The sequence below is a fragment of the Lithobates pipiens genome, unplaced genomic scaffold (genome assembly GCF_037356315.1).
Source record: "Lithobates pipiens isolate NorthernLeopardFrog02 unplaced genomic scaffold, aLitPip1_a1.2 Scaffold_8, whole genome shotgun sequence".
Classification (NCBI taxonomy): Eukaryota; Metazoa; Chordata; class Amphibia; order Anura; family Ranidae; genus Lithobates; species Lithobates pipiens.
This window is the reverse complement of record NW_027507903.1, coordinates 542,233,214-542,249,963: the sequence shown is the minus strand read 5'-3', so window position 1 is coordinate 542,249,963 and position 16,750 is coordinate 542,233,214. Positions and strand designations below refer to the sequence as shown.

Genomic DNA, 16,750 nt, shown 5'->3' with positions numbered 1-16,750 from the left:
AGGCTCTGTATTCATTAATAGAATACATCGCTCGCCGGGATTGGCTCAGCGGTATATACTGTTTGTAGCTGAAGCCACATACAGTATTATCAGACATTTGGGGGCTGACATCCATCGGGCAGCATTGTATACCCGGTGTATAAGACGACCCCCAATTTTTGGGCATTTTTTTAAGTGTAAAAAGTAGTCTTATACGCCAGAAAATACAGTATTACATCCCCTCTTCACTGTTTTCTGATCTTTAATTCTTTTTGTCTTTGTGTGTGTCAGTATAGAAATAAAGTGTAAAAAAAAACTAAAATAGAGCCTTGTAAAGTGCAGTATCTTTTAAGGGATGTCCAGCACCAATTTTGAAAGAAAGCTTAAGAGCAAGCCAAAAAAAAAGGCTGTCTAGAGACCTATCCTTCTGCAAAGGTAATGATGACTCTCTTAATGCATTAAAGACCATACAAATACAATTTAAAAAAAAACACCAAAAAAGAAATGTAAATATATCACAGTTTACTAGAATTGGATTAGGGGGTTGCATTATTTTATTTTTTCTCCTTTTATAGCTAGCTGGTGAGCCTGCTAGAATACATTGTTATATTGTTTTCCATTTGAAATGTTAGAATGCTCAACCCCATGAAGCTCTTGAGCAAGTTGTGGTGACTGTATACTATGCAATGGAATTCTTGTATGTATGCAACATGAGTAGGCTGGTAAATACATTAGGAGTAGGGATGAGCTTCGAGTTCGTCCATTCGCCGAATTCTGAACATTAAGGGCCGTTCGCGCCAAATTTGAGGGGCGCATCACGGCCCATAATTCGCTGCGGCTATGACCCGCATGCTTTGGCCAATCACAGCGCAGAAAAAATGCATCACAACACACCCTGGCTTTGGCCAATTATGTCTCAGGGGGTTTAGTACATGCCCCACACTATATAAGGCGCCTGCATGGCGGCCTTGTGTAGTGTGTTGCGGTGGTGGTTAAAGACATAGAGAGAGACAGTGTAATTTAATTTGAGTTAGATAGAGTAGGCAGGTGAGTCAGTTAGCTTCAGTTACAGTGTGTAGAGGATATATATGCATTCCAGGTGTGTTGTGTATGTATATATATATTTATACACTGTATTCAGGCAGGGAACTGCAGTATTTTCACTTAGTGTACTGCGTCCTTTGCACAGTGTGCACCTAAAGCTTACCTGAATACAAGTGCCGGTGTTCTCATACGAATACAGGCAGGGAGCTGCAGTATTTTGTTTTAGTGCCCTTTGCACAGTGTGCACCTAAAGCTTTACCTGAATACAAATGCCGGTGTTCTCATATGAATACTGGCAGGGAGCTGCAGTATTTTGTTTTAGTGTCCTTTGCACAGTGTGCACCTAAAGCTTTACCTGAATACAATTGCCGGCGTTCTCATACAAATACAGGCAGGGAGCTGCAGTATTTTGTTTTAGTGTCCTTTGCACAGTGTGCACCTAAATCTTTACCTGAATACAATTGCCGGCGTTATCATACAAATACAGGCAGGGAGCTGCAGTATTTTGTTTTAGTGTCCTTTGCACAGTGTGCACCTAAAGCTTTACCTGAATACAATTGCCGGCGTTCTCATACAAATACAGGCAGGGAGCTACAGTATTTTGTTTTAGTGTCCTTTGCACAGTGTGCACATAAAGCTTACCTGAATACAATTGCCGGTGTTCTCATACTAATAATACTACAGGCAGGCTGTTGATTCTGCTAGCTGCGGTATAATCAGTATATATATACGTCCCAGCTTTGTGCAGCTACATCTCCCTGCAGGCCATTAGTATGTCTGGAAGGCCAACAAGGAGAGGCAGACAGTCGCAAGCCAATAAGAGAGGGCAAGCAGGCTCTGTGTCTAGAGGCAACAGTGCTGGTGCATCCTCATCAGCACGTGTCCGTGGGACATGCTTGTCCTTCTTTTCGGCAGCTCGCCACGTTGAGCTGCAACCTGCCGATGACTTGGTAGAGTGGATGACCAAGCGGTCCTCATCTTCTCTCACCCAGGCTCAGGGTACTTTGTCTGGCAAAGCAGCTGCCAACATGGCCTCTTCCCTCAGCTCAATGGCATCAGTCACTCCTTCCCTAGCCCCACCGTGTCCTCCTGAGGAGTCACCCGAACTGTTTGACCACAATGTTGGGTACATGCTCCAGGATGATGCCCAGCGTTTTGAAGGCTCTGATGATGGTACCCAGCTAGAGGAAGGCAGTAACGTGAGCCCAGAGAGAGGGGGTGCCCAAGAAGAACAGCAATCTGGCAGTCATGTTCACCCAGCTCCAGCATACTGCCAGGTTTGCTCCAGTGATGAGGAGGGAGGGGATGATGAGGTCACTGAATCCACGTGGGTGCCTGATAGGAGAGAGGAGGAGGAGGCACATCTCCAACCAGGCAGGATGCCCTCCAGGAGCCAGCTTAAGGGCAGCACACCGACTGCATCACACCGCATAGTTCCGCATGTGCAGGATGCTCCTGTCTCTGCGCGTTATTCCAAAAGTTCTTTGGTGTGGGCCTTTTTTGAGACAAGTGCATCAGATTGTACTGCTGCTATTTGCAACATATGTCTCAAGCGTATCTCGCATTGGCCAAAACATCAGCCGCTTGGGCACCACATGCTTGACTAGACATATGTCGACCTGCCATGCAGTTCATTGGCAAGCGTACCTAAAAGACCCACACCAAAGAACAATGAGGACCTCTCCTTGCTCCTCATCAACTGGGATCTCCAACCCCACTATACCTTCAGTCCTCTCTGAAACCTGCACTGAGAGGAATGAAGGTGTAGAATTAGGTGTGTCACAGCCAAGTACACCGACAATCAGTACACCGACGCCCGATTGTACCAGGCAAATTTCCTTGCCCCAGCTGCTGCACTGCCAAAAGAAGTTCACTCCCAGCCATCCACATGCCCAGCGGTTGAATGCTAGATTGGCTAAATTGCTAGAACTTCAAATTCTGCCTTTTCAGTTGGTAGACTCTGCTCCTTCCATTTGTGTAATGTGCGGTTCCTCAGTGGCAGGTTCCCAAATGCCACTTTTTCTCATGGAAGGTGATTCCAGCTCTCTACCGGCATGTGGAAGGCAATCTCTTGGCCTTGGTGAACGTGGCGGTCAGTGGTAAGGTGCATATTACCGCTGACTCATGGTCCAGCAGGCATGGACAGGGACGTTACCTATCTTTCACGGCACATTGGGTGACTGCAGGCAGCTGAGAAGGATGCAGGAGAAGGTGCAGTAGTGTTGGAGGTTGTTCCGCCACCACGCCACCTAAATTCTACTAGTGGTGATTCTGCCACACCTCTCTCCTCCACCCCCTGCTCTTCTTCTTCCTTCATGGCCTCTTCCTGTGCTTTGTCCTCTGAACCAGCTGTGCTCCGTAGGCGTTCAAGGGGCTACGCAAGTAAGCAGGCAAAAAGGTTCCATGCGGTGGTTGTGCTGGTGTGCTTGGGGGACAGGAGCCACACTGGGCAGAGATTCTGTCAGCTATGCAGGGGCAGGCTGTGAGGTGGTTGACGCCATGCCAGCTTAAAGTGGTTTGGTACCTAAAAATGAAAGTTCATGTTATTAAAATCAACAGATAGTATACTTACCTAAACGAACCCTGAAAAAAAAAAATATCATTTCCTTACCTTTTATTTCTGATGTTTCAGCTGACTTCCTGGTTGTCCTCCCGTGGGAGTAGGTGTGGCTATCGTCCTCGCAATGGTCCCTGGGAAATTTCCCAAGAATCCATGGGGGACAATGAAAGTTTTTCTTTCCTTGTCACTGCTCTCACTGAGCATGTGCAAGATGGAGCGGAGCATGCTGGGAGCCAGACGTCATCATATACCAGGAAGTAAATGCCTGTGGGCTTCAGACGCCCACAGTTAAAATGGAAAATGCCAGGGCAGGTTTTTATAAGTCATCCTGAGGAAAAGATTTGTGGCGCCGGGGGTCAAATAAACGCCGGACGTGGATGCCAATCGAAGGTAGCACTCACCCACCAGTGAGACAGGTAAGAAAAAAATAAAAAAAGAGTGGAATCCCGCTTTAAGCTTAAGGTGGTTTGCGACAATGGCACTAACCTCCTCTCCGCCCACCGACAGGGACAACTGACCCATGTGCCCTTTTTGGCTCACGTCCTTAACTTGGTGGTGCAGTGGTTCTTGGGCAGGTACCCGGGCTTAAAAGGTGTCCTGAGGCAGGCCAGGAAAGTCTGTGTGCATTTGCGCCGGTCATATAATGCCAGTGCTCGGCTGGCTGACCTCCAAAAGGAATTTAACCTGCCCAAGAACCACCTAATATGTGACATGCCCACCAGGTGGAACTCAACGTCGGCTATGCTGCAGCGGCTGCACACGCAGCAGAGGGCCCTCAATGAGTACCTGTGCGACTATGGCACCAGGACAGGGTCAGGGGAGCTTGTTTTTTTTCCCCAAGCCAGTGGGCCATGATTTGAAGAGGCCACAAGGATGGTGAGCAATGACAGTGCATGCATCAGTGACACTGTCCCTCTTGTCTACCTGTTGGAGCACACTGCTTGGAATAATGGACAGGGCACTTGAGGCAGAACAGAGGCAGGAAGAGGAGGACTTCCTTACCTCTCAAGGCCCCCTTTATCCAGACAGTGTTCTTGCTGGCCCACCAATCACACAGGAGGAGGAGGAGGAGGATTGTATCAGCATGTTTGTGGAGCCTAGCACCAACAGCAGTCTTTAAGCGATCAGTTACAGTCCCAAGAAACCCATGGACTTGTACGTGGCTGGGAGGAGGTGGCTGCGGATCATGTGATCCTTAGTGACCCAGAGGACTTCGGACTGAATGTTTCAGCTAACCTACGCTGCATGGCCTCCCTGATCCTGCAAAGCCTGTGGAAGGATCCTGGTATTCATCGGATCAAGGAGAGGGATCATTACTGGCTGGCAACCCTCCTTGATCCACATTACAAGGGTAAGGTTGTGGACCTTATCTTGCCATCACAGAGGGAGCAGAGGATGAAACATCTCCGGGAGGCCTTTCAGAAAGGTCTGTGCAAAGTATTCCCAGAGACTGGGAGGTTACAAATTCCTGGTCCTGGACAACGTGTTGCTGAGGTTTTCGGTCAGTCACAGAAGGAGCGGTGGAGAAGGTGGCCGTCCGGCCGATGCGTTTAGACAATTTTTTAGTCCCGTAGCCCCAAGGTATGATCGGTTCCAGCATCCATCGCCAGTGTCTGATTTACATGGTGCAGGAATACCTAGGGGCAAGATCAGACTTGGACATCTTTCCCACCGAAAATTCTCTGGGTTACTGGGTCTTGAGGATGGATCACTGGCCAGAGCTTGCACAGTATGCAATTGAGCTACTGGCCTGTTCTGCATCCAACATTTTATCAGAACGCACATTCAGTGCTGCTGGAGGCTTTGTAACCGATCACAGGGTGCGCCTGTCTACCGACTCAGTTGATCAACAGCCCTTCATAAAAATGAATCAGTCTTGCATCACCACCTGCTACCAAGCACCAGTTGCTGATGTAAATTAGAATTACTAGGCTTTAATCGCTTTTAGGCTTTAATTGCTCAATTCTGAAAGAATTACTTGTAGAATTGAGCGATAGTGATTAGAGGGGAAAGTCATCATCAGACACTGAAAGTGACAAAAACGACAATTCTTGGACTGAGCTAATTTCAGTGTTTTTGATTTGATTACATTATTGAATACATGTTATTATTATATTATTATTTTTGATAATTATTTATAGTTATTTATTATATTATAATTTATGACTTTGTGTTTCAAAGTTTATCATACCTGGGATGTCTACTAGACTCTTGTTTGGACAGATTTAGGTGAGTTATTCCTAAGAAGAAAGGCCTACAATATAAAACGCCAAATGTCTATGCAAAACAATGTACCGCTTTGAGATTCAAAAATCTGACATAATCATACCACCAGGCAGGTTAATGGCAGTGTGTTGAGTTATTTTGAGGGGACTATACATTTACACTGTTATACAAGCTGTACACTCACTACTTTACATTGTAGCAAAGTGTCATTTCCTCAGTGTTGTCACAGACTTGTTTACACTTCCCAAATTATTGTTTACACTTTAATGAGCTTTCTTTCACTTTTACAGAAAAAGGCATTCCTCAAGGCAAGAAAATACATTCAGCTGTACATGGTTGCTGATAATTCCATGGTAAGATGACATTATACAGTAAATGGCACTTGCACAGGGGATGCACTATGCAAATACTGCATAGGCGGCATATAAATTACACTAGTGTACCCCAGAAAAATATTTGAAAAATTACTATTAAAGATAAAATGAGAACCTATAGTAAGATGGTTACGTTTAATGCCACAATTCCACCATTTTGTGCCAACCCATATGCACAAAAAAGCTCCAAATTGTCTCATTTTTGGAGGGACTTTACCTCTTTTTGTACCAATCCATCTGTCCCTTAAGAGGAGAGAGGAAGGCACGACCAAAATAAAAGCTGCTGTTATTAGTTTATTAATACAACCATTGCACAGGCCAAACACCTAAACCCCTTCCTTACTATCTGTCCCTCACTTCTTTTCAGTTGTCCTTTTTTGGGCCTGATGAATAGCAGTGGCGGCTGGTGAAGATTTAGGATAGGGGGCACCAGACCCTGCCCTTCTTTTTTGACCCCTCCCACTTGGTGAAAAGGGATGTGGTTTCAGCAAAATAGTGGGCGTGGCTCTAAGGTGGTGTGGTTAGCATCTGAGATGAAGGAGGGATGGAGGGAGAGGGAGAGAGGGATAGAGGGACAACAGGCGCAGAACCTATACAACAATAGAAATATGTGTATTCTAGAAAGTTTAACAATCAGCAGATAAAGATATTCCAAACACCTGGTGTTAGCACTTCAATCATACCAACACCATGGTTGTTATGGTGTCAGGATGATTTAAGCACATTATTTCTATTATTACATTGTAATATAAAATGAAATCATTCAACTCACCATAATGCAGAATCAGTGGGAGCCCTGAGCATCACTAGCCAAGTCGCCTGCCACCAGATGCCATCAGGTGTCCCCAGCAGAGTCTGTCCTTACATGCAGCCTGTGTCCCACAAAATGCAGCCTGTGTCCCACCAAATGCAGCCTGTGTCCCCCAAATGCAGCCTTGCTTGTGTCCACCAAATGCAGCCATGCCTCTGTCCACCAAATGCAGCCATGCCTGTGTCCCCCAAATGCAGTCATGCCTGTGTCCACCAAATGCAGCCATGCCTGTGTCCACCAAATGTAGCCATGCCTGTGTCCACCAAATGTAGCCATGCCTGTGTCCCCCAAATACAGAACAGCGGTACTTACCTTGCTGTGTGTCCTCTCCAGCAGTGTCTCCTTCCACAGAGGTGAGGTCTGTCCGTCCTCTCATACTTCCTATTTCTTCTCTCCCAGGTGCAATGGGAGAGAGAAACAGGAAGTAACATCAAACTGAGATGTCTATCAAACCACCCGGTTGTAGTAATAGATTCTACGAGCACAGTAGCGGAAGCTACTCGGCGCTTCAGGTAGCGCCGCAAGGCAGGCTAAACGCCCACAAATGAATCTCGTGGTTGCATAGATGTGGCGCTTCCCATAAGGACCTATTTATTTTTTTATTTTTAAAGGCCAAGTATTAGAAAAAATGTTTTTTTACTTTTTGTTTTTGTTTTGGTGATTGCCTGGATGGGGGGCGGCACCCATATGCCCCCTATGGGCGAGCCACCACTGATGAATAGCCTTCTTTACATTTAACGCAACAGGGAAATGTACTGTTTAATATCAAACATGTTATATTACATTAAACATTTCATCCAACCTATAAATTATTGAATTTCTTAAAACCCAGCATAAAGAAAATGTGCTAATGCTAATTTGCTAATGTTTTCTCCCACGAAAGTGGAGTTACCCTTTAAAATTTATCAGTGTTTTTCTGCAAGTTTTGCAATATTAGTTGTCTACTATTTCGATGTAATTCTTCTCAGAGGTGACTAAGACAGGATTCTTAAAGTGGTTGTTAACCCATCAATGCATGATTCAATAATCTGCTCTGTTATTTACTGCAATGGCCCCCTGTGATTGTGCTTTATAAAAATAATGCTGTATATACCCTGTTTACTAGTGATGGACGAACTTCCGACGGGACGTTTCGCGAACGCGAAATGCGAACGGACCCAAACGTTCGCGAAACCGACCGTTCGCCGCGGGCCCCATTGACTTCAATGGGAGGCGAACTTTGCAAACCTTCATGTCGAATTTGCGGCCACGTGGTAATTATTAGGGGGTAAAACGTAGTCCCACCATCTGGACAATGACATAATACATGTATGAGGTGAATTTGGGATCGATAACTACAAGCATTTTTATTTTATTTGGGAAATTGTTCTAACAATTCAGGACTATGGAGCTAATGAAGGCAATGGAGGAGAGGGAAGGTCAGAGACCAGGGTAGGCAAAGAAGAGGGTGCAGGAGATGATCACCAGCAGCGTGACATACCGGAATGACACATGCACCGTGATAGAGGCATCTGACAGCAGCACCGTAATACAGAGCACTGACAGCAGCACCGTGACATACAGCGCTGACAGCAGCACCGTGACATACAGCGCTGACAGCAGCACCGTGACATACAGCGCTGACAGCAGCACCGTGACATACAGCGCTGACAGCAGCACCGTGACATACAGCGCTGACAGCAGCACCGTGACATACAGCGCTGACAGCAGCACCGTGACATACAGCGCTGACAGCAGCACCGTGACATACAGCGCTGACAGCAGCACCGTGACATACAGCGCTGACAGCAGCACCGTGACATACAGCGCTGACAGCAGCACCGTGACATACAGCGCTGACAGCAGCACCGTGACATACAGCACTGACAGCAGCACCGTAAGCAGCCCCAGGAGGAAGTCAGCACAGCACAGGGATGGTGTGATCCCCTCATAATAAGAACCCCCAGGAGGAAGTCAGCACAGCACAGGGATAGTGTGATCCCTTCATAATAAGAACCCCCAGGAGGAAGTCAGCACAGCACAGGGATATCATAAGCAGCCCCAGTAGAAATATGACACCGCTCAACCTCTTCAAAGAGGAGGGTAGGGGCATATAGTACGGTGTGCTTTTTTGGGTCAAGGAAGTGAGCCAAATGAATTAAGAAGGTCTGTGTGCTTGATTAAAAAAATAGTTTATAGACATATACATGGTCTACTGGTCACATGTGTTGAATTCCTCCGAGATCCATGCCTCATTCATTTTTAGAAATGTGAGGTAGTTAACACTGTGGTGAGCTAGGCGAGTACGCTTATCGGTCACAATCCCCCCTGCTGCGCTGAACGTCCTTTCGGACAGGACACTGGATGAGGGGCAAGCCAACAGTTCGATTGCAAATTGGGCAAGCTCTGGCCAGAGGTCAAGCCTGCCCACCCAGTAGTCTAGGGGTTCATCACTCCTCAGAGCGTCCACATCGGCCGTTAACCCAATGTAGTCGGACACCTGACGGTCTAGGCGTTCCCTGATGCTGGATCCGGATGACACCTGTCGATGGGTCGGCTGAAAGAATGACCTCATATCCGAAGTCACCAACACATCTTCAAACCGGCCTCTTCTTGCAGGCGCTGTTGGATTGGTACCCGCAAATCCTTCTCTGGGAGTGGGAATTGCTCCTCTGCCAGCGCACGCAAAAGCAGAATGCAGCATTTCTCGAAGCAAGGCCTGGAAGTGCTGCATTCTGACAGCCCTCTGCGACGGCGGTAACATTTCCGCCATTTTGTGTTTGTACCGGGGGTCTAAGTACGTTGCCACCCAGTACTGGTCCTTGACCCTCATGCTTTTTATACGGGGGTCCCTATTAAAACACTGGAGCATGAAGGCCCCCATTTGCACTAAAGTGGAAGCGGTGTGGTGGCCTGGCTCCTGCTCATCATCCAGGATAATGTCGTCCTCTTCATTCTCCTCTCCCCATCCTCGCACAACAGGGATCCCAGAAAGGTTTAAAGCATGCTCTTCTTGCTCCTGCTCATCCGCCCCGGCACCATCCTCCTCTGACTCCTCATCAGACTCCTGTTGTTGACTTGTCTCAGATAGAGTAGCCCCCCCTGGGAATTCATCCAGCATTGCGACTTCCTCATCTTCCCGCTCCTGCTCCTCCACAGCCTGATCAATGACACGACGCAATGCACGCTCCAGAAAGAAGGCATAAGGTACCATGTCACTGATGGCGCCATGGCTGCGACTGACCAGTTTGGTGATCTCCTCAAATGGCCGCAGAAGTCTGCATGTGTCGCGCATGAGCAGCCACTGGCGCGGTGAAAAAAAACCCAGCTCCCCAGAACCGTTTCTTTCGCAGAGTTCATACAGGTAGACGTTAACTGCACGTTTCTGCTGGAGCAGCCTATCAAGCATATAGAAGGTTGAGTTCCATCGCGTCGGGCAATCGCAAATAAGACGTCTGACCGGCAGATGGTGTCGCCGCTGAATGTCAGCAAGGCGAGCCATGGCCGTGTAAGATCTTCTGAAATGGGCCGAGATTTTCCTTGCCTGCCGCAAGATGTCCTGGACCCCAGGGTATTTGACAAGGAATCGCTGCACGACCAAGTTTAAGACGTGTGCCATGCACGGCACGTGCGTGATTTTGCCCTGTTTCAATGCGCTAAGCAGATTGGCACCGTTGTCACACACCACTTTACCAACTGTCAAATTGAGCGGTGTTAGCCACTCATCTGCCTGTGAACGCAAAGCTGAAAGGAGTGCCGGGCCAGTGTGGCTCTTTGCTTCCAGGCACAACAGACGCAGCACGGCATGGCAACGTCTCACCTGGCATGTGGAATAGGTTCTGGGGAGCTTGGGCGGTGCAGTGGAAGAGACGCTAGCAGCGGAAAAGGAGGAGGCAGCTGAGGAGGAGAGGGAGGAGGATGGAGTAGGAGGAGGAGAAGAAGAGTCAGGCCTGCATGCAATCCGTGGCGGTAAAACCAAATCTACACGGGTGCCACGGGTTACATGCTTGACGGCCGTCAGAAGGTTCACCCAGTGGGCAGTAAAACTGATATACCTTCCCTGCCCGTGTTTGCTAGACCACGTGTCTGTGGTCAGATGTATCTTGGCACCGACACTGTGTGCCAGAGATACATTCACTTGCCGCTGAACATGGCCATATAGCTCTGGGATGCCCTTCTCTGAGAAATACTTCCTTCCTGGGACCTTCCATTGTGGTGTTCCAATGGCCACAAATTTGCGAAAGGCCTCCGAGTCCACCAGTTTATATGGCAGTAGTTGGCGGGCTATGAGTTCTGACAAGCCAGCCGCCAACCGTTGGGCAAGAGGGTTATCCGGCATCATCATTTTTTTACGCTCAAACATTAGGCCCACGGAAGCCTGCCTTTTTGCAGAAAAATGTGAGCTTGGCGTGATGGAAGGTGGAGTGGAGGACAATTGTGAGGAGAGAGGAGAAGGAGAAGTAGAAGACGAGGCTGGACGGTGAGAGCCTGCAGTGTGGCTTTGTGTGTTCCGTTGCTCCCACTGGGCTCGGTGATGGCTGCTCATGTGCCTTCTTAAGGCGGTCGTCCCTAGGTGAGTATTGGGCTTACCGCGACTAACGCGTTGACTGCAAAGATTGCAGATGGCAACGCTATTGTCAGCAGCGGACACGTTAAAAAAAGCCCACACTGCGGAGCCATGTGCCGGTGTCCTGGGAGCGCCAGATGTGACCGTACATGGTCGATGACTCGCTCCTGATACATTTGCAGTCTGCTTTGTCCCTGCTGTGCAATGTAAGTCATTGCTGCTTCTCCTCCCTATCTGCTGGTCCATATCTCCCTCTGAACTCCCCTCCTCTTCCTCTCTTGTGGGCACCCACGTGACATCACTAGACACGTCATCATCAACGTCACCTTCCCCACCGCTATAAGTAGAGATCTCGGAGTAGGCAGCAACACCGGGGACCAACCTCCTCCTTGGGCTGATCTGGGTACTGGCGTCAGACTGCTGAGTAGCGCTTGTTGCTACCTCCTCTTCCTGATCCAATACCAAGAGTGGCTGCGCATCAGAAATGTCCTCTTGATATGGATCGGAAAATAATTCCAGTGACTCAAGCGGAAGGTATGTGGTGGTGGTGGTGGTGGTCGTGTTGTTGGTGGTAGTGTCTTTGGGGGTGCACATAGCAGAGAGTGAAGAAGAGGGTGCAGATCGAGAGGATGAGGAGGGTGCAGAAGAGTAAGGCTGAGCGAGCCACTCAACCAAGTCTGGTGCATCCTTTAAAGTAATTGAACGCACCTTCTGCAACTTCCCACTTTGGCTCAAGCCTGTTGCTCCTGCCCTACCCCTACCACCCCTGCGGAAGGGCCTGCCTCTTCCTCTGCATGTCATTTTTTAAATGACCCTGTGACAAAACTCTTAGTCCCTATACCGCTGAAGGACTGCTGCAGTATAGGTGAGCGGTCAGCAGTGGTGCACGTCAACCCTATCTATTGTGGACCTATAGCGGTCCTTACAGAACAGCAGACTGTACCGCACTCAAGCCTATGTACCGTAGCACCCTATACCAAGTTACCAGTCCTTATAAGAACTTTTGTGGACCAAGCAGGTTGTGTATTAGTGTTTAGCAGACTGTACGTCAGTCCCTATACCGCTGAAGGACTGCTGCAGTATAGGGCAGCGGTCAGCAGTGGTGCACGTCAACCCTATCTATTGTGGACCGATAGCGGTCCTTACAGAACAGCAGACTGTACCGCACTCAAGCCTATGTACCGTAGCACCCTATACCAAGTTACCAGTCCTTATAAGAACTTTTGTGGACCAAGCAGGTTGTGTATTAGTGTTTAGCAGACTGTACGTCAGTCCCTATACCGCTGAAGGACTGCTGCAGTATAGGGCAGCGGTCAGCAGTGGTGCACGTCAACCCTATCTATTGTGGACCGATAGCGGTCCTTACAGAACAGCAGACTGTACCGCACTCAAGCCTATGTACCGTAGCACCCTATACCAAGTTACCAGTCCTTATAAGAACTTTTGTGGAACAAGCAGGTTGTGTATTAGTGTTTAGCAGACTGTACGTCAGTCCCTATACCGCTGAAGGACTGCTGCAGTATAGGTGAGCGGTCAGCAGTGGTGCACGTCAACCCTATCTATTGTGGACCGATAGCGGTCCTTACAGAACAGCAGACTGTACCGCACTCAAGCCTATGTACCGTAGCACCCTATACCAAGTTACCAGTCCTTATAAGAACTTTTGTGGAACAAGCAGGTTGTGTGTTAGTGATTAGCAGACTGTACGTCAGTCCCTATACCGCTGAAGGACTGCTGCAGTATAGGTGAGCGGTCAGCAGTGGTGCACGTCAACCCTATCTATTGTGGACCGATAGCGGTCCTTACAGAACAGCAGACTGTACCGCACTCAAGCCTATGTACCGTAGCACCCTATACCAAGTTACCAGTCCTTATAAGAACTTTTGTGGAACAAGCAGGTTGTGTATTAGTGTTTAGCAGACTGTACGTCAGTCCCTATACCGCTGAAGGACTGCTGCAGTATAGGTGAGCGGTCAGCAGTGGTGCACGTCAACCCTATCTATTGTGGACCGATAGCGGTCCTTACAGAACAGCAGACTGTACCGCACTCAAGCCTATGTACCGTAGCACCCTATACCAAGTTACCAGTCCTTATAAGAACTTTTGTGGAACAAGCAGGTTGTGTATTAGTGTTTAGCAGACTGTACGTCAGTCCCTATACCGCTGAAGGACTGCTGCAGTATAGGTGAGCGGTCAGCAGTGGTGCACGTCAACCCTATCTATTGTGGACCGATAGCGGTCCTTACAGAACAGCAGACTGTACCGCACTCAAGCCTATGTACCGTAGCACCCTATACCAAGTTACCAGTCCTTATAAGAACTTTTGTGGACCAAGCAGGTTGTGTATTAGTTTTTAGCAGACTGTACGTCAGTCCCTATACCGCTGAAGGACTGCTGCAGTATAGGGCAGCGGTCAGCAGTGGTGCACGTCAACCCTATCTATTGTGGACCGATAGCGGTCCTTACAGAACAGCAGACTGTACCGCACTCAAGCCTATGTACCGTAGCACCCTATACCAAGTTACCAGTCCTTATAAGAACTTTTGTGGAACAAGCAGGTTGTGTGTTAGTGATTAGCAGACTGTACGTCAGTCCCTATACCGCTGAAGGACTGCTGCAGTATAGGGCAGCGGTCAGCAGTGGTGCACGTCAACCCTATCTATTGTGGACCGATAGCGGTCCTTACAGAACAGCAGACTGTACCGCACTCAAGCCTATGTACCGTAGCACCCTATACCAAGTTACCAGTCCTTATAAGAACTTTTGTGGACCAAGCAGGTTGTGTATTAGTGTTTAGCAGACTGTACGTCAGTCCCTATACCGCTGAAGGACTGCTGCAGTATAGGGCAGCGGTCAGCAGTGGTGCACGTCAACCCTATCTATTGTGGACCGATAGCGGTCCTTACAGAACAGCAGACTGTACCGCACTCAAGCCTATGTACCGTAGCACCCTATACCAAGTTACCAGTCCTTATAAGAACTTTTGTGGAACAAGCAGGTTGTGTGTTAGTGATTAGCAGACTGTACGTCAGTCCCTATACCGCTGAAGGACTGCTGCAGTATAGGTGAGCGGTCAGCAGTGGTGCACGTCAACCCTATCTATTGTGGACCGATAGCGGTCCTTACAGAACAGCAGACTGTACCGCACTCAAGCCTATGTACCGTAGCACCCTATACCAAGTTACCAGTCCTTATAAGAACTTTTGTGGACCAAGCAGGTTGTGTATTAGTGTTTAGCAGACTGTACGTCAGTCCCTATACCGCTGAAGGACTGCTGCAGTATAGGGCAGCGGTCAGCAGTGGTGCACGTCAACCCTATCTATTGTGGACCGATAGCGGTCCTTACAGAACAGCAGACTGTACCGCACTCAAGCCTATGTACCGTAGCACCCTATACCAAGTTACCAGTCCTTATAAGAACTTTTGTGGAACAAGCAGGTTGTGTATTAGTGTTTAGCAGACTGTACGTCAGTCCCTATACCGCTGAAGGACTGCTGCAGTATAGGTGAGCGGTCAGCAGTGGTGCACGTCAACCCTATCTATTGTGGACCGATAGCGGTCCTTACAGAACAGCAGACTGTACCGCACTCAAGCCTATGTACCGTAGCACCCTATACCAAGTTACCAGTCCTTATAAGAACTTTTGTGGAACAAGCAGGTTGTGTGTTAGTGATTAGCAGACTGTACGTCAGTCCCTATACCGCTGAAGGACTGCTGCAGTATAGGTGAGCGGTCAGCAGTGGTGCACGTCAACCCTATCTATTGTGGACCGATAGCGGTCCTTACAGAACAGCAGACTGTACCGCACTCAAGCCTATGTACCGTAGCACCCTATACCAAGTTACCAGTCCTTATAAGAACTTTTGTGGAACAAGCAGGTTGTGTATTAGTGTTTAGCAGACTGTACGTCAGTCCCTATACCGCTGAAGGACTGCTGCAGTATAGGTGAGCGGTCAGCAGTGGTGCACGTCAACCCTATCTATTGTGGACCGATAGCGGTCCTTACAGAACAGCAGACTGTACCGCACTCAAGCCTATGTACCGTAGCACCCTATACCAAGTTACCAGTCCTTATAAGAACTTTTGTGGACCAAGCAGGTTGTGTATTAGTTTTTAGCAGACTGTACGTCAGTCCCTATACCGCTGAAGGACTGCTGCAGTATAGGGCAGCGGTCAGCAGTGGTGCACGTCAACCCTATCTATTGTGGACCGATAGCGGTCCTTACAGAACAGCAGACTGTACCGCACTCAAGCCTATGTACCGTAGCACCCTATACCAAGTTACCAGTCCTTATAAGAACTTTTGTGGAACAAGCAGGTTGTGTGTTAGTGATTAGCAGACTGTACGTCAGTCCCTATACCGCTGAAGGACTGCTGCAGTATAGGGCAGCGGTCAGCAGTGGTGCACGTCAACCCTATCTATTGTGGACCGATAGCGGTCCTTACAGAACAGCAGACTGTACCGCACTCAAGCCTATGTACCGTAGCACCCTATACCAAGTTACCAGTCCTTATAAGAACTTTTGTGGAACAAGTGAGTTGTGAATGTTTAGCAGACTGCAGCAGAAGGGCAGCAGTCAAGTATAATATCCTTTCTATATTTGGAAGAAAGAATATTATACATGTACAAGCCTATTACTGTACCACTGATACCAGTCCTGAAAAGAACCTTTGTGGAACTAATAATAACAGCAAGTCTTTAAAATTACCCTCACTGCCTGACAACACTGCTTCCTTCCTGTCCCTATACAAATTGGCAAAAAAAGAGAACGATTAGTGGTTACTGGAACAGCTCTTTTGTGGACCTTGATAGTAACAGCTAATGATGATGATGATGATGATGATGATGAAAGACTAATCTGGCTGTCCCTGTAGCATACACCGTCCTTTCCCTTTCTCTAAACTAACAAAAGACACTCAGGCTGCTGCAAGAATCAGCAGCACAGCAAACCTATCAACACCTAACACCTATACCAGTCCTGAAAAGAACTTTTGTGTACCAAATAGCTAGTGGTTTATCTCTCCCTACTCCACACAGGAACCTGTCCCTATCTTAACAGAAGAAAGAATGTAAAATGGCCACCGGATCGGGTGTATTTATAGGTTAGGGGGAATGTACAAGTGTCCATGTGCTGTCATGTCTCAATTGGCTGTCCTGTATCACATGATAAACGTGTCACCAAAGGTTAAAGTTCTTGTATACATTAAAC

General features: G+C 48.0%; 1 protein-coding gene across 5 annotated transcripts in view; it reads left to right on the top strand.

Annotated features, from left to right (window-relative positions):
• LOC143960809 (zinc metalloproteinase-disintegrin-like VAP1) overlaps positions 1–16,750 on the top strand; it is a 295,153-nt gene that overhangs the window by 40,810 nt on the left and 237,593 nt on the right. For all 5 annotated transcript variants that reach the window (XM_077469729.1, XM_077469728.1, XM_077469726.1 and 2 more), the window contains exon 7: positions 6,100–6,162. In XM_077469729.1, coding sequence (XP_077325855.1) covers positions 6,100–6,162 — 63 coding nt within the window. The remainder of the gene's footprint in view (positions 1–6,099; positions 6,163–16,750) is intronic.